The following is a 21,222-nucleotide window of genomic DNA, read 5'->3' as shown; positions in this document are numbered from 1 at the left end:
ATTGAACATCAAGGGGGATGGTTAGATTCTCTCTTATTTGAGATGATCATTGCTGGGCACTTGTGTGCACGAATGTTACTTACCACATATCAGCCCAAGCCTGATGTTGTCACGTTTCTTGCTGCATCTGGAAACGGGCTGCTTCAGAATCTGAGGAGTCGCAAATGGTGCTAAACACTGTGCAATCACCAGCGAACATCCCCACTTCTGACCTTATGTTAGAGGGAAGGTCATTGATGAAGCAGCTTAAGATGGTTGGGTCTAGGACCCAACCCTGAGGAACTCCTGCCATGACGTCCTGGGACATGGATGACTGACCTCCAACAATCACAACCGTCTTCCTTTGCGCTAGGTATAACTCCACCCAGCGGAGAGTTTTCCCTGATTCCCATTGACTCCAACTTTGCTAGGGCTCCTTGATGCCATACTCGGTCAAATGCTACCTTAGGCAGTCACTCTCACCTCACCTCTGGAGTTCAGCTCTTTTGTCCATGTTTGGACCTAGGCTGTAACGAGGTCCGGAGCAGAGTGGCCCTGGCAAAACCCAAACTGAGCATCACTGAGCAGGTTATTGCTAAGCAAGAGCCGCTTGATAGCACTGTCAACAACCTCTTCCATCACTTTGCTGACGATCGAGAGTAAACTGATAGCACAGTAATTGGCTGGCTTGGATTTGCCCAGCTTTTTGTGGAGAGGACATACCTGGGCAATTTTCCACATTGTCAGGTAGATGCCAGTGTTGTAGCTGTACTGGAATAGCTTGGCTAGGGGCATGGCTAGTTCAAGAGCACAAGTCTTCAGTACTATTGTCGGATTATTGTCAAGGCCCATAGCCTTTCCAGTATCCAGTGCCTTCAGCCATTTCCTGACATCACGTGGAGTGAATCGAATTGGGCGAAGACTGGTATCTGCGATTCTGGGGACCTCAGGAGGAGGCCGAGATGGATCGCCCACCCGGCTGATGGTTGCAAATGCTTCAGCCTGGTCTTCGGAACATAGGTACAGGAGTAGGCCATTCAGCCCACTGAGCCTGCTCTGTCCTTTCAACATGATCAAGGCTGATCACCCACTTCAATGCCTTTTTCCCACACTATCCCCATTATGTCATTGGTATTTAGAAATCTGTCAAGCTCTGCTTTAAACACACTCAATGACTGAGCTTCCACAGCCCTCTGGGGTAGAGAAGTCCAAAGATTCACAACCCTCTGAGTAAAGAAATTTCTCCTCATCTCTGTCCTAAGTGGCTTCCCCCTTATTTTGAAATTGTGTCCCCGGTTCTAGACTTCCCAACCAAGTTGCATTTGCCTGTCTATCCCTTTAAGTATTTTGTAGGTTTCAATGAGATCATCTCTCATTCTTCGAAACTCTAGAGAATACAGACCCAGTTTCCCCAATCTCTCTTCATAGGACAGTCCTACCATCCCAGGAACAAGTCTGGTGAACCTTCGTTGCACTCCCTCTATGGCAATAATATCCTTTCGAAGGTAAGGGGACCAAAACTACACACAGTATTCCAGGTGCGCTCTAACCAAGGTTCTATACAATTGAAGCAAGACTTCACTACTTCTGTACTCAAATCCTCTTGCGATAAAGGCTAACATACCATTAGCCTTCTTAATTGCTTGCTGCACCTGCATGTTAGCATTCAGTGACTTATTGATGAGAACACTCAGATCCCTTTGTACATCGACACTTTCTATTCTCTTACTATTTAAGAAGTACTCTGCACATTTGTTCCTCCTACCAAAATGGATAACCTCACATTTTTCCACATTGTATTCCATCTGCCACATTCTTGCCCACTCATTAAGTCTTTCCAAATCCCCTTGAAGCTGCTTTGCATCTTCCTCACAATACACATTCCCACCTAGTTTTGTGTCATCCGTGAACTTAGAAATATTACATTTGCCCCCCACATCAAAATCATTGATATATATTGTGAACAGCTGGGGCCCCAAGTACTGATCCTTGTGGTACCCCACTAGACACAGCCTGCCAATGCAAGAATGACCCATTTTTTTTCTACCCTGTTTTCTGTTTGTTAACCAATTCTTAATCCATGCTAGTATCCCATGTGCTTTAATTTTGCTAACCAACTTCCTGTGGGGGGCTTTATCAAAAGCCTTCTGAAAATCCAAGTATACTTCGTCCACCAACTCCCCTTTATCAATTCTGCCAGTAACATCCTCAAAAAACTCCAACATGTTCGTCAAAAATGATTTCCCATTCATAAATCCATGCTGACTATGCCCAATCAGATTATCCAGATGTTCATTTATCACATCCTTTAGAATAGATTCTAACATTTTCCCTACTAATAATGTAAGGCTAACAGGTCTGTAGTTCCCCGTTTTCTCTCTCCCTCCCTTCTTAAATAGTGGGGTGATATTTGCTACCTTCCAATCTGCAGGAGCTGCTCCAGAATCTATAGAATTTTGGAAGATGATCACCAATGCATCCACCATCTCCATAGTTACCTCTTTCAACACTCTGGGATGTAGAATACCAGGTCCTGGGGACTTATCAACCTTCAGCCCCATTAATTTCTCCAATACAACCTTTTTAATACTAATTTCCTTCAATTCTTCATTCTCCCTAGTGCCTTGGATCTCTAATTCTGGGAGATTTCTTGTATCTTCCTCAGTGAGCACAGATACAAAGTCATAATTTAGCTTCTCTGCCATTTCTCTATTCCCCATTAGCCAATATTTTTACATACTTGTGGAAGCTTTTACAGTCTGTTTTTATGTTTTTTTTCCAGTTTACATTCATATTCTATTCTCCCTTTATCAGTTTCTTCATCCTTCTTTGCTGTATTCTATAATCCCCAGGTTTACTACTATTTCTGCCTTTTCTTTTAATCTTATACAATCCTTAACTTCATTAGCCACAATTGACTGCCTTTACTTTTGGGGTTTTTGTGCCTTGAAGGAATGTATAGTTGCTGTAAACTATGTAATAATTCTTTAAAGACTATCCACTGTCTATCCATGATCATACCTTTTAATGTATTTTCCCAATCCACCGCAGCCAATTTGTCCCTCATACCTTCATAATTTCCTTTCTTCAAATTTAACACCTTGGCTTCAGATTGAACTACTTCACTTTCAAACATAATGTAAAATTCTATCATATTATGGTCACTCATCCCTAAAGGTTCTTTTACAACAAGATTATTAATTATCCCTTTCTCATTACATAATATTACATCTAAAATAGCCTGTTCTCGTCGGTTCCTCAACATACTGCTCTAGAAAACCATCCCTAACATGCTCCAGAAACTCATCCTCCACAGCATTAGTGCGCATTAGGTTTACCCAGTCTATAAGCAGACTGACGTCACCCTAGTTACTGTATTACCCAAGCTATATGCTTCTTTAATCTCCTGATTAATACCATGCCCCACACTACCACTACTGTTTGGTGACCGATAAACAACTCCTACCAATGTTTGCTGCCCTTTGCTGTTTCTTAGCTCCACCCAAACAGATTCCACATTTTGTTCTTCCGATCTGAGATCCTCCCTTGTTATCAGCGCAACACTACCTCCTTTCCCTTTTTACCTGCCTTTCTCAATGTCAAATATCCTTCAATATTCAGTTTAGTCTTGGTCACCCTGTAGCCACGTTTCCGTAATGGCAATTAGATCATACCCATTTACCTCTATTCATGCCTTTAAATCATCCACCTTGTTGAGAATGCTGCATGCGTTCAGGTAGAGTGCCCTTAACATTGTCTTCTTGACATTCTGCATTCTAAACCTAGTTGATGCTTGCCTTTGTTTCGCTTGCCTTCTAATGTCGCTTGCTACTTTTCTACCTCCTATTACCAGCTTTACTTCCTTCCAATTTGAGCTACCCCTCATCCAATCCCCCGAGAAGCTCGTTTAAACCCTCCCGAACAGTACTAGGAAATCTCCCTGCGATGATATTAGATCCGGTCCTGTTAAGGTGTAGCTCTTCCATCTTGCATAGGCCCCAGAACCGGTCCCAATGCCTCAGAATTCTCCAGCCACGTGTTCAATCGATCAATCCTCCTATTCCTATGCTCACTAGCACGTTGCACTAGGAGTAATCCTGAGATTACTGCTCTTGAGGTTCTGCTTTTTAATTTCCTTCCTAACTCCCTAAAATCTGTTTTCAGGACCTCATCCCTCTTCCTCCCTTTGTCATTGGTACCAATGTGGACCTTGACCTCTGGCTGTTCACCCTCCCCCAGAAGGATGTCCTGCAGCCGCTCCATGACATCCTTGACCCCGGCACCAGGGAGGCAACATACCGTCCTGGAGTCACGTTTACTGCTGCAGAAACGCCTGTCTGATCCCCTGACTATCGAACCCCCTATCACTATTGCTCTTCCACTCTTCTTCTTCCCCTCCTGTGCAGCTGAGCCTCCAGTGGTGCCACAGACTTTGCTCTGGCTCCACTTCCGAGGAACCATTGCCCTCACCAATATCCAAAATGGAAAACCGATTAGCAAGCAAGATAGACTCAGGGAACTCCTGCACTGCCTGCCTGGTTCTCCTAGACTGCCTGGCGGTCACCCATTCCCTCTCTACCTGCATGCTCCTAACCTGCGGTGTGACCGCCCACCTTAAACGTGCTATCCACGTAGTCCTCGGCGTCGCAGATGCACAACAGTGACTCCAGCCGCCGCTCAAGTTCTGAAACCGGAGCTCAAGCTTCTGCAGCCGGTGACACTTCCTGCCAATGTGTTCGTCCAGGACACGCGGTTCGTCCAGGACACGCGGTTCGTCCAGGACACGCGGTTCGTCCAGGACACGCGGTTCGTCCAGGACACGCGGTTCGTCCAGGACACGCGGTTCGTCCAGGACACGCGGTTCGTCCAGGACACGCGGTTCGTCCATGCAACAAAAATGAATTTTGCCTCACTTGGCTACTGCAAGCTAGTGACCTCAGTCACAATAGGTCTCCCTATGTAGGTCTTTGATTTAACAGTGACCATGACATTGAATTCACCCCCTTAGATTGGGCATTGTGTTGATGTTGCATACCTACACGTTGCCCTTCTTCCATGAAAGCTACAACAGTGCCTGCAAATTGGATATAAATGGGATGCATGTTGCTTGTGGGAGAGTGAGGGTCAGGGCTGAGTTCCTTACTTAGGCCATCTTTCATAGTTGGAAGTGAAGGTGGTGTTGTCGAGCTAAACTGAAAAGTCTTAGGTTAACCCATTATAAAAGGTTTTGAAGCTCTTCATCAGGTATCCCAATCCAGGTAAACTTGCTAATGCTGCTGCTCCCGCCTATCTGAACTGTTTCGCCTTACCACGCAGTGAGATAGAAATAGAATAATCACTAAGGCTTGCAGTGAGATATTAGTAAATCCCATAGAATGGCTGACTGGTCATTCACAGGCACCTAAGCCATAAGTTATAGCAATCCTTGAGAGAAAAGATATTGATTGCATCTGACTGGCTACACACACCTCATGTATAGTTCATGTTTTTAAATCAGAAAATAGAAAAATACAAAAAGAAAACTTTTGCACATACACACAAATACATACCAATGGTGTCCATCCTGCATTGTCTTTGATGTTTGGATTAGCTCCATTCTCTAATAGCTGCTCCACTGCTGCAATGTCACCCTATAACCCAGTAAAATGGTCAGATCAAGACAACAGGGAAAATTATACAGCACACTCAGTCTTTGCACATAGTCTGCCTATACACAAACACATTTCTAATACCTCTCATAGTATAGTAATGGACAGTGAACAATTTATCCAGACTGCAATGTTAATTAAAAGATTTCATCTTACAGTAAACCCACTTGTTGCTTTCAGCTCTAGGGTCACTTCAGCTTCATTACCCTATGTTAAGAATGTAAGAACTTAAGAAATAGGAGCAGGAGACAACTTATGGCCCCTTGAGCCTGTTCCACTATTCAATAAGATCATGGCTGATCTTACACCTCAACGTCACTTTCCTCTTCTATCCCTATATCCCTTGATTCCCACTGTGTCCAAAAATCTATCAATCTCCAACTTGAATAGACTCAACAACTGAGCATCCACAGACCTCTGGGGTAGAGAATTCCAAAGATTCACAGCCTGTCAAGTGAAGAAATTTCTTCTCATCTCAGGGCACTGTGGGATGTGGCCGTCGCTGTTTAGGCCAGCATTTATTGCCCATACCTAATTGCCCTTGAGGTGGCAGTGGTGGTGAGCTGCCTTCTTCAACCGCTGTAGTCCTTGGGGTATAGGTGCACCAACAATGCTGTTAGGAAGGGAGTTCCAGGATTTTGACCCAGCGACAGTGAAGGAATAGCGGTAGTTCCAAGTCAGGATGGTGTGTGGCTTGGAGGGGAACTTGCAGGTGGTGGTGTTCCCATGTATCTGCTGCCCTTGTCCTTCTAGGTGGTAGAAGTTTCGGGTTTGGAAGCTGCTGTTGAAGGAGCCTTGGTGAGCTGCTACAGTGCATCTTGGAGATGATATACACTGCTGCCACTGTGCATCAGTGCTGAAGGGAGTGAATGCTGAAGTTGGTGGTTGGGGTGCCAATCAAGCAGGCTGCTTTATCCTGGATGGTGTCAAGCTTCCTGAGTGTTATTGGAGCTACATCCATTCAGTCAAGCGGGGAGTATTCCATCACACTCCTGACTTGTGCCTTTTAGATGGTGGACAGGCTTTGGGGAGACAAGAGATGAGATACTCGTTACAGAATTCCTAGCCTCTGACCTGCTCTTATAGCCATAGTAAATATATGACTGGTCCAGTTCAGGTTCTGGTCAATGGTAACCTCCCAGGATGTTGATAGTGGGGGATTCAGCAGTGGTAATGCCATTGAACATCAAGGGCAGATGGTTTGATTTTCCCTGGTTTGAGATAGTCATTGCCTGGCACTTGTGTGGCATGAATTCTCAAGAGTCTGTGGACAGGGTCGAGGGCAGTCCCGGATAGAAGGGGAAGATCTTGCATTTCTCCAGTACCTTGTATAATCTCATGACATCCCAATGCCTCACAGCCAATGCAGAGCTTTTGAAATGAGGTCACTGAGGCAATTTAGACAGCCATTTTGTGTACAGCAAGAAGATCCCACAAACATCAATGTGATCAATGAACAGATACTATGTTTTAGTTTAGGTCGTTGACAGATAAATATTGGCCATTTAAGGGCAAGGATGAGCACGGAGCGGTAGAAAATGGCGAGGCCGAAAGCAGAGTGGTAGAAAAGGGCAAGATTAGAATGGGGGAGTGAAAATGGTGATTTGTGAGCAGCACAAGAGAAAAATTGCAAAATGACATCACAGCACAAGGATAGTTGCGGGGCTCAGTTACAGATTAGCATTGGATTTAACCTAGCTACAACGCAAACTCTATCAAGTAATTAGTTTCAGAACTAAAAAAAATAAGCTAAGTTGACTTAATATATAAACTGTAATTAAATAAATAAATAACACCAGGTTAGCTGTGATGGCAGTCCAGGTGGTGTGCAGCATGCATGAGTTTGTCAAGTGTGTCGCTATCCCAGACAACCACCAATGCATTAAGTGTCTGAATCTCTAGGTAGTGAGCAGGAGTCCAAAGTGCAGGCATTGTGGGGCATCAGGCAGGGGGAAGGGTTAGCTGGACACTTTGATCCAGGAGGCAATCACACTCCTTAGGTTAGATAGTGATATACGTCTGGTCGGAATCGGTGTGACTTCGTGTCAGACAGGTAGGGGACCCCAGGTGCAAATCTTTTTTTCCTTTCCTCTATTGTCACCATTTCAAAGTGGAAGCTGGTTCAACATACTAGCCACAAAGACAGTGACAAAGCACAGTGACCTAAAGCTGTAATATTCTGTTTCAAATTATCTATGCTATATCTCAGCTACACACTCATAGCATACATCAACTAACCAAATTTTCCCCATTCATCCCCCAAATCTCTATCTGTAAATATATTACTGTCAAATTTAAACAAATTGCAAATTTAAATTTTCAGTCGCAGCAATTGGATGAAACACTAATGATAGTTGCTGCCCGATGGCCAAGTAGGTACAAATATATTAAAGCACAATGCTGCAGATGCTGGAAACCTGAAATAAAAATGCAAAGTTTTGGAAACCTCAGCAAGCTGGACAAGCATCTGTGGAGAGAGAAAGAGTTAATGTTTCGGGTCAATGACCTATCACGAGAACGGGATGATGTTAGAGATACACAGCCAACAGGGTGGTCCACACCCTAGTGTCTACCACCTTACGTCCCACATCCCCGAGCCGTGGGAGCCTTCTCCCCTCCACCAGATTTTCCATGCTTCCCTCCCCTCTGCGATTCGGCTGTCACCCTTTACACCTCCTATGAGCTCATCTTCGTTTTCTTTACTTGTCCCATTACCACGCTCTTTTGCCTTGCATCATCATCCCTTTTCTCAGTTAATCTCTCCTGCACTCCACCCTATCAAGACCTTCCACTGTTGCTAGCTCTGTACTTGCTTAAAAGCAGTTCGCCTCCAACATCTTCCAGTTCTGATGGAAGGTCACCAACCTGAAACAGTAACATTTTTTTTCCTCTCGCCACAGATGCTGCCTGACCTGTTGAATGCTTGTTATTTTCTGTTTTTATTTTAGGTAAATGCATTACTGGCCAAGGTAATGACTCATACAAACCAGCAAGTCCCAAGTTCAATCAACAATCTGTGCTTAGCTGATCTCCACTGGGGCAGAAATTGCAGTGTTATAATCGGCCTCATCACACTAGGGCTACATAGAATTATGTTACATAGAATTTACAGCATAGAAACAGGCCATTCAGACCAAATGGTCCGTGCCAGTGTTTAGAGTTTGAGCAGACGTGACAACGTTTGAGCAGATTTCCATAGATGACCCAGGAATGAGGACAGACAGTCTGCTATCAGAAGTTCAAAACAAAAAGTAAAACGAAAGCAATTCTGAAGTGACTGCATTTGTCATCTGTCAGCTTTTATTGGTGTACTGTACCTTTATGGAAGCGATGTGAAGTGGAGTCTCGCCCTTGTGATTTCTCTTCATCGTGGGAGTAAGAGGAGAGATCGGAGTCAATGCACAACTCCCAGACAGCTGGTTCCTGAACATGGGTAGTGGGGTGCGAGGAGATTGCTGTGTTGCACGTTTTCTCTGACCATTGTTTCTACTAGATGGTGTACTACAGCTATTCTCTGTTGAAGAGACTTGCGTCCTATTAACATTCTCCTTCAACTCAGATTTAAGTACTGGAGTAGCTGGAGATTCCTGCTGCGTGTCTAATTTAGCTGGCTCAAATACATTCGTACTATAACCTGCAGACGGCCTTTCAAGACAAGAAGAACTCTGTACTTTTCTGCTCTTTTTTGAGGGAGCTTTGGTGCTCGAATCTGATGATTTTCTTGATCTTTTAGCATTGAAATGTGCTGTTGGCACAGGAGCAAGAGAAAAAGTGTCTCCTTTCTTATTGAAGGTTTGGTCCAACTGTCCAAGTGAAAGAGTTTTGCAGCTGGAAACTGCTGCAGTGGAACATGCTTCAGAAGGATAGTCAGTCATATCTTTAGTCGAAGACTCTAGGGTGGAGCCAATCACATTGTCGGTCAATGGAACAGCAAGTGATTTTTCAGCCATCTCACCTGTATTTGCTTGCCCTTGACTGCTGAAGACTACTGGTTGGCTGCAAAATGAGACAGCTCTGTCATAATCCATTTTTCCACAGCTGTCATCTGTTCTCTCCATTTTTTTGCTTCTTCTCTTTCCGAAACCCCAATCTTTATTGGCATCAACCAATCTTTTCCTTACTGCCCGTTTTGACTTGGCTGGATGTTTCTTCTTTGGAGAGCCATGTGGAGGAGATGGCGATGACAAGAATTCAAACACAGAAGGTGATGTCCCATTAAAGTCAGAGCTCGGATTCACCTTCTGATTCTTTTTAGTAGTGCTCATATCCAGCACACACTTCAATTTTCTACTGCGTGGACTGAACCATGTTCTCATTTGCCATTTTTTACCAGTTACTCTTTCAGGACTGATTTCTGGTGCAGCTGGATTACCTTTAGCAGCTAGAATGAACAAAGTAACAGCAATCAGAAAATGATTTAAAAAAATACTTTGCATGAATTTTCAATAAATACATAGTACATCAGAAGCAAGATGTAGGACCAACTTTTCTCAACCTTTGTCCACAAAACTCCCATTTTGCTGCACTTTGCCCTGTTAATAAAAAAACCTGCCCCACGAGCAAGATTAGGGGGGGAAAAAAAAGGACATTTTTTCCAGGCCTCCATCCCACCCCTCTTTTTGCAGGGCCAAAGGGCTCATATTTCTAGTCATTCCAATTTTAGTCACTAAATCTATTTTAGACTTCACAACTGCAATGAAGAGGTCATTGTGTCTATTATCTAGGCTGTTTACCCTAGGCCTAAACTCAAGGCCACAGAAAACCATTGCAAATTCAGCTTCTGGGGGATTTGGCTGCAGTTTACACACAAAGTTACAACCTCAGAAAGAAAGGTTTCTTCTCAATCTGTATTCCTACATTACAACAGTGAGTATACATCAAAAGTACTTCACTAGCTGTAAAGCATTTTCGGACATCCTGAGGTGATGAAAGGCATTATAAGAATATAAGAAATAGGAACATGAGTAGACCATACAGCCCCTCGAGTCTGCTCCACCATTCAATAAGGTCATGGCTGATTTGCCTCAACTCCACTTTTCTGCCCTCTCCCCATATCCTTTGATTCCAAGAGACCAAAAGTCTGCCTATCTCATCTTTGAATATAATCAATGCTGGAGCATCCACAACCATCTGAGTGAAGAAATCTCTCCTCATCTCAGTCCTAAATGATCTACTCCTTATCCTGAGACTGTGTCCCCGTGTTCTGGATTCCCCAGCCAGGGGAAACAACCCCTCAGTGTCTACCCTGTCAAGCCCCTTTAAAATCCTCAATGCTTCAAAGAGATCACCTCTCATTCTTTTTAACCCCAGAGAATTTAGGCCCAATTTACTCAGCCTCTCATCATAGGACAACCCTCTCATTCCAGAAACCAATCTTGTGAATCTTCGCTGTACTGCTCCAAGGCAATCATATCCCTCCTTAGATATGGAGACCAAAACTGCACACAGTACTCCAGCTGTTGTCTCACCAAAGACCTATACAATTGGAGCAAGAGTCATAGAGTCATCAAGTCGTACAGCATAGAAGCAGGCCCTTCGGCCCACCGCGTCCATGCCGACCATAATGCCTATCTATACTAATCCCACCTGCCTGCATTAATTGCATATCCCTCTATGTCTTGCTCATTCAAGTACTTGTCCAGATGCCTCTTAAATGTTGCTACTGTTCCTGCCTCCACCACCTCCTCAAAGACTTCCTTGTTCTTGTACTCCAAGCTCCTTGCAATAAAGGCAAACATGCCATTGTAGCAAGAAGTTCAGCTTGATTGAGTGCTGCGTGTCAGAGGACTTAACTCGGGAATTTGGTAAATGTGGGAGGAGGCGTTATGGTTGTTTATAGAACAAGCAGTGATCCAAAAATGGGAGGGGGGGCAGTAGTTTAAACTGGTACTGGGGAGATACAAGTACTATATTAAATTTGTAGCTTAACTAGTTAATTAATATAGCTACAAATGACCAGTGATATTTGAAACCTAATTAAATAAAACACAATCGAGATGAAAGGGCAAGTGATGTGTTGCAGCTCTAGCATATGGGAGCTGGTGGACACCAGTGTGATCCACTGCAACCACATCTGTAGTTAAGTGTCTGCAGCTCAAGGAATTTCGGCTTAGAGTTGATGAGCTGGAGTCCGAGATTCGGACACTGCGAAGCATCAGAGAGGAGGAAAGTTACCTGGACACTTTGTTCCAGGAGGCAGTCACACCCTTTGAGATAAGTAATTCAGATTTGGTCTGTTCTCAGGGACAGGAGGGTGTGACTACAAGTGAGGCGGGGATCCAGAAGGTAGCAATGGAGCAGCCTCAGCCCTTGCACTAATCCAACAGGTTCGATGTTCAGGCAGCTTGTGTGGATGAGAGCAGGGGAGAATGAGCAAACTGACCACAGCACCATGGTGCAGGGGGTCATTCAACCGAAGGGAGTATAAAGGAATGTGTTGTTGTACTAGTAGTAGGAGTAATGGTGGTGGCAGTGGCAGTAATGGACAGTATAGTTAGGGGGATAGATGCTGTTCTCTTCAGCCAACAGATGAAGTGAGTCCCAAAGACAGTGCTGTCTGCCTGGTGCCAGGGTGAAGGATATCTCCTTGGTGCTGGAGAGGAACCTGAAGTGGGAGGGGAAGGATCCAGTTGTCGTGGTCCATGTGGGTATCAACAACATAGTTGAGGCTAAGAAAGAGGTTCTGCTGAGGGAGTCTGAGCAGCTAGTGGCTAAATTAAAAAGCAGATCCACAAAGATAATAATCTCTAGATTACTAGCTGAGCCATGAACAAATTGCATAGGGTAAATAAGATCACAGAGTTGTATGCATGGCTCAAAGATTGGTGTGATCGGTCAAGGATTGAGGTTTGATTCATGAGGCACAGGCACCAGAACTGGGAAAAGACGAAGCTGCACTGTTGGGACAGCCTTCACCTGAATCGTGCTGGGACCAATGAATCATATAACTAGGGCTGTAGAAAGGGCTTTAAACTAAATAGTGGGAGTGTGTGTTCAGGTGAGGGAAAATTTAGAGAGTTAATGAGAAAGGACAAGGAAACAGTGCAGGGTAGCAATACGGGTAATGATAACCAGAGTGCGACAGGAAGGGACAGAGCATATGTTCATACACAAGAGTGTACCAACAATAAGGTCAGAATAGGGAAAAATGATAAAAAGACAGAATTAAAGGCTCTTTATCTGAATACATACAGCACTTGTAACAAGATGGATGAATTGATAGCACAAACAGAAATAAATGGGTATGATATGATAGCCATTTCAGAGATGTGGTTGCAAGGTGAGCAAGGCTAGGAACTGAATATACAAGGGTGTCTGACATTTCAGAAGGATAGAAAGAAAGGAAAAGGAGGTGGGGTAGCTCTGTTAATAAAGGATGAGATCAGTCCAATAGTGAGAAATGATCTTGGCTCAGAAGATCAAGATGTAGAATCAGTTTGGATGGAGATAAGAAATAGTAAAGGAAAGATGACACTGGTGAGAGTAGTTTATAGGCCCCCTAACTTAAGCTATATTGTAGGACAGAATATAAACCAAGAAATAATGGGGTCTTGTAGGAAAGGTACTGCAATAATGGTGAGCAATTTTAATCTTCATATAGATTGGATTAATCTAATTGGCAAAGGTAGCCTGGAGGATGAGTTCACAGAGTGTAATAGGGACAGTTTCGTAGAAAAATACATTTTGGAACCAACCCTGGCGCAGGTTATTTCACACCTGGTAATGTGCAATGAGACTGGATTAATAAATGACCTCATTGTAAAGGATCCTCTTGGCAAGAGTGAAAATAACACAACAGCATTTCACGTACAGTTTGAGGGTAAGAAGTGTAGGTCTGAAACTAGTGTCAAACTTAAATAAAGGCAATTACGGGGGTATGAAAACAGAGTTGGCTAAAGTGGACTGCAAAAATAAGTTAAAAAGTAAGACAGTAGGGGAAGCTGTGGCAGATATTTGAAGAAATATTTCATAACTCTCAACAAAGATATATCCCACTAAGAAAGACAGACTCTGAGAATGATGCACCATCCATGGCTAACTATGATCTATTCCTGCTGTTATTTTTTATGTCCTTATGTGCCTTCCTAATTGCTTGCGGTACCTCCATGTTCACTTTCTATGTTTCTTATACACATACACCCAAGTCCCAACGTCAACATTTAGAAGTTTCATACCTTTTAAAATAATATCCTGCTTTTCTATTCTTACTTCCTAAGTGAATAACCTCACACTTCTCCACATTATACCCCATCTGCTACCTTGTTGCCCACTCGCTTAACCTGTTTATATCTCTTTGCATCCTGTGTGCTCCTCACTGCTTACAATCCCAACTAGCTGGGTATCATCAACAAACCTAGATACATTACTCTGTCTCTTTGTTTAAGTCATTAATATGGATTGTAAATAGCTGAGGCCCAGCACTGATCCTTGCGGCACTCCACTAGTTACAGCCTGACAACTTGAAAATGCCCCTAATATCCCTACCCTCTGCTTTCAATCCATTAACCAATCCTCTATTCATGCTATTATATTACACCAACTCCACGAGCCCTTATCTTGCATTTTTTCTGCTTATGTGATACCTTATCGAATTAATTTTGGAAATCCAAGTATACTACAGCTACTGGCTCCTTCCCGTTTATCTACCTTACGAGTTATATCCTCAAAAATCTCTAATAAATTTGTCAAACATGATTTCCTTTTTGGTAAAACCATGTTGACTCTTTCTGATTTTACTATAATCTTCTAAGTGTATTGTTAACACTTCCTTAATCATAAATTCCAGTATTTTCTCGACAACTGACAATCGGGCTAACTGTCCCGTAGTTCCCCGTTTTCTCTCTCCCTCCTTTGTTAGAGATGTTACATTTGCAAACTTCCAATCCACTGGGATCATTTTAGAATCTAGAGAATTTTAGAAATTCATAACCAGTGCAGTTATATAAATGCAAATCTTTTTCCTGTATTGAACCAAAAATTTGATCATTTAATTTTTATTTTTAAATTTTGGGCGAAACCCACACTGAACCTTAACATTCACCAGGAGAAAGGATGAGGGGAATCAGACAAAAAGCAAGTTCTGAACAAAGTTAAGGATATGACAAAAAATGCAAAATGCAGGCATTATTAGTGCACGTTGTTTCATTTTTGTTGACAGCAAATTAATCCATCAGGGGTGATATTATATCAAGAAAACCTTTGGTCCATTTATCCCAGCTATCCACTGAATTCCCTTGGGGCATTTCCAATAACCCTGAATCCCTTACGTTGACAAGAAACCAGTCTTATTGCTTCTAGAAACCCATTAGGGTTTCTTATTCCACCACTTGTGCCACTACCTGTTCCCCGTACTTACCAACCTTTTAGTAAAATGGTTCCTCCTGCCTTTCCTATTTTGTGTTTCCTTAATCTATAAATCTAGTCCACTGTGCTTAAAACAGGGAATTTAAAAGTCAAATTCAAGACTATGTAGTGCACGCCAAGTTCATCAAAAATAACTAAACATCCCATTATTTAAAACGTTCAAATTATATCTCTCAATTACCTTTTCTGAACTAGCACAACCTAAATACCAAAAAGACGACAGTGACTATACCCAGGAATTTACCAGTCAACGATATCTGTACTATTTCACAATCCACCAATAGGGCAAGGGAGTCGAAAGTAAATATTCCAGTGATCCAAATACAGTCTTGGAGATTTAATACCACATTTTGTCCCAGTATCCACGTACAACAGAATATATAGCATTTGCATCACTACTTAAAACCATTAGCAAATAGCAAAGCTTACAACAGTTGTATCTAACTGCGACGAAGTCAATTCACATGGACTGTAGCAGTTCAAAAAGGCAGCTCACCACCACCTTCTCAAGGACAATCAGGGATGGGCAATAAATGCTGGCATAGCCAGTGACGCCCACTTCCCATGAATGAAAAAAAAAAGTTTCACTGCAAACCCTTTCCAGAGTCCATTGTATTTTGGGGCCCCACTCCTCAAACTTTCCTTTTCACTGAGTAGGTATTGTGTAAAGATTTGCCACACGTGGTGGGCAATTAACCTTCTTTTTCCATTTATTCTGGGGTTTTTTTAAACATTTTATTTGCATTTCGTTTCACCTGTGTTTACTTTTGTCCTGTTTTTCCTTGACTTGCTTAACCGTTCTCTTTGACTTTTTGCTATTTTAGTCTAACTTTACCAGTAGAAAACTTTCACCAGGCTTAAGCAAAATGGACAAGAGAAAATGGCATTTGGTGCATCCAGCTCATCCTAGTTGAAATGTAAAGAGACTTATTCTATCTCCATCACATTCCAGTGTCAAGCTTTTATCCCAATCCCTTGAATAAGGAGCTCATATACGCCTTGGAAAATAACAGCCTAAATGGGGTAAAGGAGCAAAGGAATCTAGAGGGTACAAATTCACAAATTATAAGTAGCAATGCAAATTAATGGAAACAATGACAAAAAGAATGTCAAGAAGAATGATGCAAACTAGTGTACCATCCTTTCATGATGCACATTTTAAAAGTCTTACATACCCTGGTTCAGTAAACTATGCAGAAATGTTCTAAAAGTGTACTGCAACTAAAATAGCTTGTTCTGAGTCCATTCATATGCAAAAGATTGCACTCGAATTGAAAAGGCAGCAACTTTCATTTTCAAAAGTGCTAAATATCTACAATTTCCAAAATTAGCTCACTGAGGCTTGTGAAGGGACGGGAATTGCTCCCATTGTAACTGACTCTAAAGTTTTGCTGTTATCAAAGTAAAGAAAAACGAGCACTCAATACATCGAAATAAACTCATTTATCCAACAATTCAACAATAAGGAGGCAAAAATATGAAGCAAACTAGGAGAAAGCTTTACTGAAGTCGATTTTCTTTCAACCTGCATCAAAAGACCAACCACATATTTAAAGCCCAATCTTGAAAGGCTGGCTTTAAATCAGAACTTGTATTGTGCCATTGTTCCAGGCACTAAATACTTGGCATTGAGCAGCCAAGACACTCTAATTACTTTAAATTATTGCAGTAATTGTGCACATTAAATAATAAAGCACAAATAAAAGATCTTTTCAAAAATATGAAGAGCTTAGCCTCTTAAACAGAGACCGCACTGCTGAAGAGAAGTGGTTTTTTTTACACAATTAAAATTAAATACAGGTCATTTCACACAATGGGGTTTGAATGGAGGTTAGTTGCTCGTGCTGCTGAAGCCTACAAGGAAAGGAGTCCAATTAACAGTCCCTCTGTATTAAAGCAACATTCCGCTGTCCAACTGCTACCGAACAAAGTTATCATTTTCTATTCAATCAAGAACCTGCTACAATAAAAGCGATGAATTGAATATCGCACAGCTTTTGCTTCAATTCATTATTCTGCCGTGCAAATTCTTAATATTATGCCATCGGTACAGATGCTGAAGCTCGATGTTGCTGCATAAATATGTGCTTTGGCCATTTTGATCTAGCTTATTTCTGTTGCTGTAGTTCCTGACAAGGAAGCTGAAGTAGGCAGATTTGTGCATTTTTCCTCACTGGACTTTGAGATGGCAAGAAATTGTGGCTATCAGCAAGCTGCAGTTTGCATTCAACGGAGAAAGCAAAACAAATAGGCATTTTTTTTTGCAGTTGATTTAGCAGTGACTTAGCAATCATTCTAGGACCAAAGGATCCGGAGGAAGCCATTTAGCCCCTCAAGCCTGTTCTGCCATTCAATGAGATCAAGGTTGACTTGCAACCCAACTCCATATACTCGCCTTTGCCCCATATCCCTTAGTACCTTGGGTTAACAAAAATCTACCGATCTTGCATTTAAAATGAACTGATCTAGCACCATTTGCCATTTGAAGAGTTTCAAACTTCTACCAACCTTTATGTGTAGAAGTGTTTCCTAATTTCACTCCTGAAAAGATTGTGTCCTGAGTCCCAAGACTCCCCAACTAGCAAAAACAGTTTCTATCTATCCTATCAGTTCCCCTTAATATCTTGAAAACTTTGATTAATCCAGCCCTTAGCCTTCCAAAGTTTAATTTCTCCTTTTAAGTTAGCCTTCATTAAACTACTTACTATGAAAGAAACTCAAGGCAGGGTAGTGTTAATATAATTTCAGTTTATTTTTTTTTTATTTTCTGTCCTGAAGGCAGGCACAACTGCTTGGGGGGATTGAGGGGGCGAGGGTGGATGGGGGATGTGCAGTAGTGCCCGAAACTCTCTTGGGCCTTGCCACAGTATTTAATCTTTATATCTGAGCTAACCATGAATGCAAGTTGTGTGGTCAAGCACAAGAAGCATCACACAGCAACTTGCATTTATACAGCTAGCAAAGTAAAACGGCCCAAGGTACTTAATTAATCACATCCAAGATCAATCTTGTTCTCACCCAATGTCGTAACTGGGCAATGATCACTGATAGTGTCAAGATGCAGGAAACCCCATGTGAACTTATACCCTCTTCCCTACCCACAATTTATTCTCACAACAGCTAATCTGCTCAATTTCAATTTGAAAAGGCAACAAATGCAATCATTCCATAGAAAGTAACAAAGAACTTGCATTTCTATGGCACCTTTCACAACCTCAGGATATCCCAAAGCACTTTACAACCAGTTAAGTACTTTGGAGATGTTGTCACTGTTGAAACGTAGGGTAACATTTCTGCCAATTTTTGCACAAACTCCCACAAACAGCAGAGATAATGACCACATTCTTTTTTTAACGTGATATTGATTTGAGGGATAAATATTTGCCCGGACACTGGGAAGAACTCTGCTGCTCTTCTTCAAAATATTGGCATCGGAATTTTTTACGTCCATCCGAGCGAGCAGACGAGACCTCCGTTTAACATCTCATCTGAAAGACGGGTGCAATAATTCCAGAAAATGCTTCCCTAACTTTACCACTGCACCCTTAAGAGCCAGCACAAGATTCCAACTCAAGAAGCATGGCATGATAAGCTATGTAGTCAAAACCCTCAAGCCAAAAACAATGAATAAAATCAAGTATATTGCAGCATTTCAGTGAGATATGTCAATATTATAGATCTTATTTTCATCTTTGAGTGTCTACAGAGTCATGGAACTGAAAAATTAATTGACTATCAAACAGGAGTTAACGGAGTACGTCAATTGATCAAACTTAAACCATCATAATTTGTCTCCTTCACCAAAAGACTGGACAGAGCCAGCAGCAACACCAGAGAAGAACAGCAGAGTAGAGCGACATTTACTTTGGTAAGCATGCAGGTTATCACTAGTGTTACAGATTCTTTCTGCAACTCTGTAAAGAGATGTAAAAGATTTACTGCACAACTAGGGAATTTTAAGCCTGTGCTGAACAGTCATGAGCAGAACGGGGCACATTTGCATTTTGCTGCTATAGCACAATTTGTTGTGGAAAACTGCTGCATGCTCATCTGTACATAAATGCAAGTGAGCATCGCGTGAAACAGAACACATTGCAAAAAATCTAATTCTAGCCTGCAATCAGTGTCTGTCAAATGAACCAATCTCGTGTGCAAAAGCAGCAAAAATGGAATCAAGTGAAAATGATGGAAGCCAAGTTCCATTTGTAGAAAGGGCTTTGTGGCAGGCTGGTTAAAAATAAAATGATAAACTGTTTATTTAGAGATACAGCACTGAAACAGGCCCTTCGGCCCACCGAGTCTGTGCCGACCAACAACCACCCATTTATACTAACCCTACAGTAATCCCATATTCCCTATCACCTCCCCACACTAGGGGCAATTTACAACGGCCAATTTACCTATCACCTGCAAGTCTTTGGATGTGGGAGGAAACCGGAGCACCCGGCGAAAACCCACACAGACACAGGGAGAACTTGCAAACTCCACACAGGCAGTACCCAGAATCGAACCCGGGTCCCTGGAGCTGTGAGGCTGCGGTGCTAACCACTGCGCCACTGTGCCGCCCGTGTTCTGTGGCTGTACCATTAATTCCATGCAATAGATCAGTGACTAAGTGACAATCCGAATTATCTTGATTCACACTACTTCCCTAGAGTCAGAGCCAGAACTTGTTCATTTTATTTTGTGGAAATATTTTATAGCTCAAATTTGTTTCTCTGACAAAGTAGAACCTGCCCCCCACAAACCATCACCCCCAACCCCCACCACCACCCCCCCCCCCCCCCCCCAGCAACATTAGAAGGATTTGCAGTATTTCCAAAGCCCTTAGCATCCTGTGATTCCTCAGCCATGGAAAACAACCAATGAATTTACCTTTAGCTTCAGAATTCTCCATTTACAGAATTCTCCTTTGCAGTAGCACAGTACTGACAACTTATGCAAAATGATCTAATTGCCATTACGGAAACGTGGCTGCAGGGGGACCAAGACTGGGAAATGAATATTCAAGGATATTGGACATTTAAGAAGGTCAGGCAAAAAGCAAAAGAAGGTGGAGTTGTGCTGATAAGGGATCGGATCAGTACATTAGTAAGGGAGGATCTCAGATTGGAAAAACAAAATGTGGAATCTGTTTGGCTAGAGCTAAGAAACAGCAAGGGGCAGCAAACATTGGTAGGAGTTGTTTATAGGCCATCAAATAGTAGTGGTAGCGTGGGGCATGAGATTAAAGAAGCATGTAGGATGGGCAATACAGTAATCATGGGTGACTTCAAACTGCACATAGACAGGGTAAACCAAATGCGCACTAATGCTGTGGAAGACGAGTTTCTGGACCGTGTTAGGGATGGTTTTTTAGAGCAGTATGTTGAGGAACCAACTAGAGAACAGGCTATTTTAGATGTAGTATTATGTAATGAGAAAGGGATTAAGAATCTTGTTGTAAAAGAACCATTAGGGATGAGTGACCATAATGAGATTAAATTTTACATTATGTTTGAAAGTGAAGTAGTTCAATCTGAAGCCAGGGTGTTAAATTTGAAGAAAGGAAATTATGAAGGTATGAGGGGCAAATCAGCTGCGGTGGATTGGGAAAATACATTAAAAGGTATGACAGTGCATAGACAATGGATAGTCTTCAAAGAATTATTACATAGTTTACAGCAACTATACATTCCTGCAAGACACAAAAACCCCAAAAGTAAAGGCAGTCAACCATGGCTTACAAAAGAAGTTAAGGATTGTATAAGATTTCTAAAAAAGCCTATGAAGTTGCCAGAAATAGTAGCAAACCTGAGGATTGTGAGGATTTTAGAATACAGCAAAGGAGGACGAAGAAACTGATAAAGGGAGAATAAAATGTGAATGTAAGCTAGCAAAACATAAACGGACTATAAAAGCTTCTATAGGTATATAAAAAGGAAATATTGGCTAAGACAAATGTGGGTCCATTACAGGCAGAGTCCGGAGAATTTATAATGGAGAATACAGAAATGGCAGAGAAGCTAAATGATTACTTTGAGTCTGTCTTCACTGAAGATGATACAAGAAATCTCCCAGAATTCGAGATCCAAGGGACTAGAAAGAATGAGGAATTGAAGGAAATTAGTATTAGTAAGGAGGTTGTATTGGAGAAATTAATGGGACTGAAGGTTGATAAGTCCCCAGGACCTGATATTCTACATCCCAGCGTTCTGAAAAAGGTAGCTATGGAGATAGTGGATGCATTGGT

The 21,222-nt window shown here is 42.1% G+C and overlaps 1 protein-coding gene across 1 annotated transcript in view; it reads right to left on the bottom strand.

Moving 5' to 3' along the window:
• Nucleotides 1–21,222, bottom strand: part of bard1 (BRCA1 associated RING domain 1) — a 192,075-nt gene that overhangs the window by 139,590 nt on the left and 31,263 nt on the right. Inside the window, exons 4-5 of the mRNA XM_068036136.1 lie at nucleotides 8,945–10,008; nucleotides 5,529–5,609 (exon numbers count right to left, since the gene is read on the bottom strand). Of these exons, the coding sequence (XP_067892237.1) occupies nucleotides 5,529–5,609; nucleotides 8,945–10,008 (1,145 nt within the window). The remainder of the gene's footprint in view (nucleotides 1–5,528; nucleotides 5,610–8,944; nucleotides 10,009–21,222) is intronic.

Source organism: Heterodontus francisci, chromosome 7 (genome assembly GCF_036365525.1).
Source record: "Heterodontus francisci isolate sHetFra1 chromosome 7, sHetFra1.hap1, whole genome shotgun sequence".
In the NCBI taxonomy this organism is placed as follows: domain Eukaryota; kingdom Metazoa; phylum Chordata; class Chondrichthyes; order Heterodontiformes; family Heterodontidae; genus Heterodontus; species Heterodontus francisci.
This window is presented reverse-complemented; position numbering and strand designations above follow the sequence as displayed.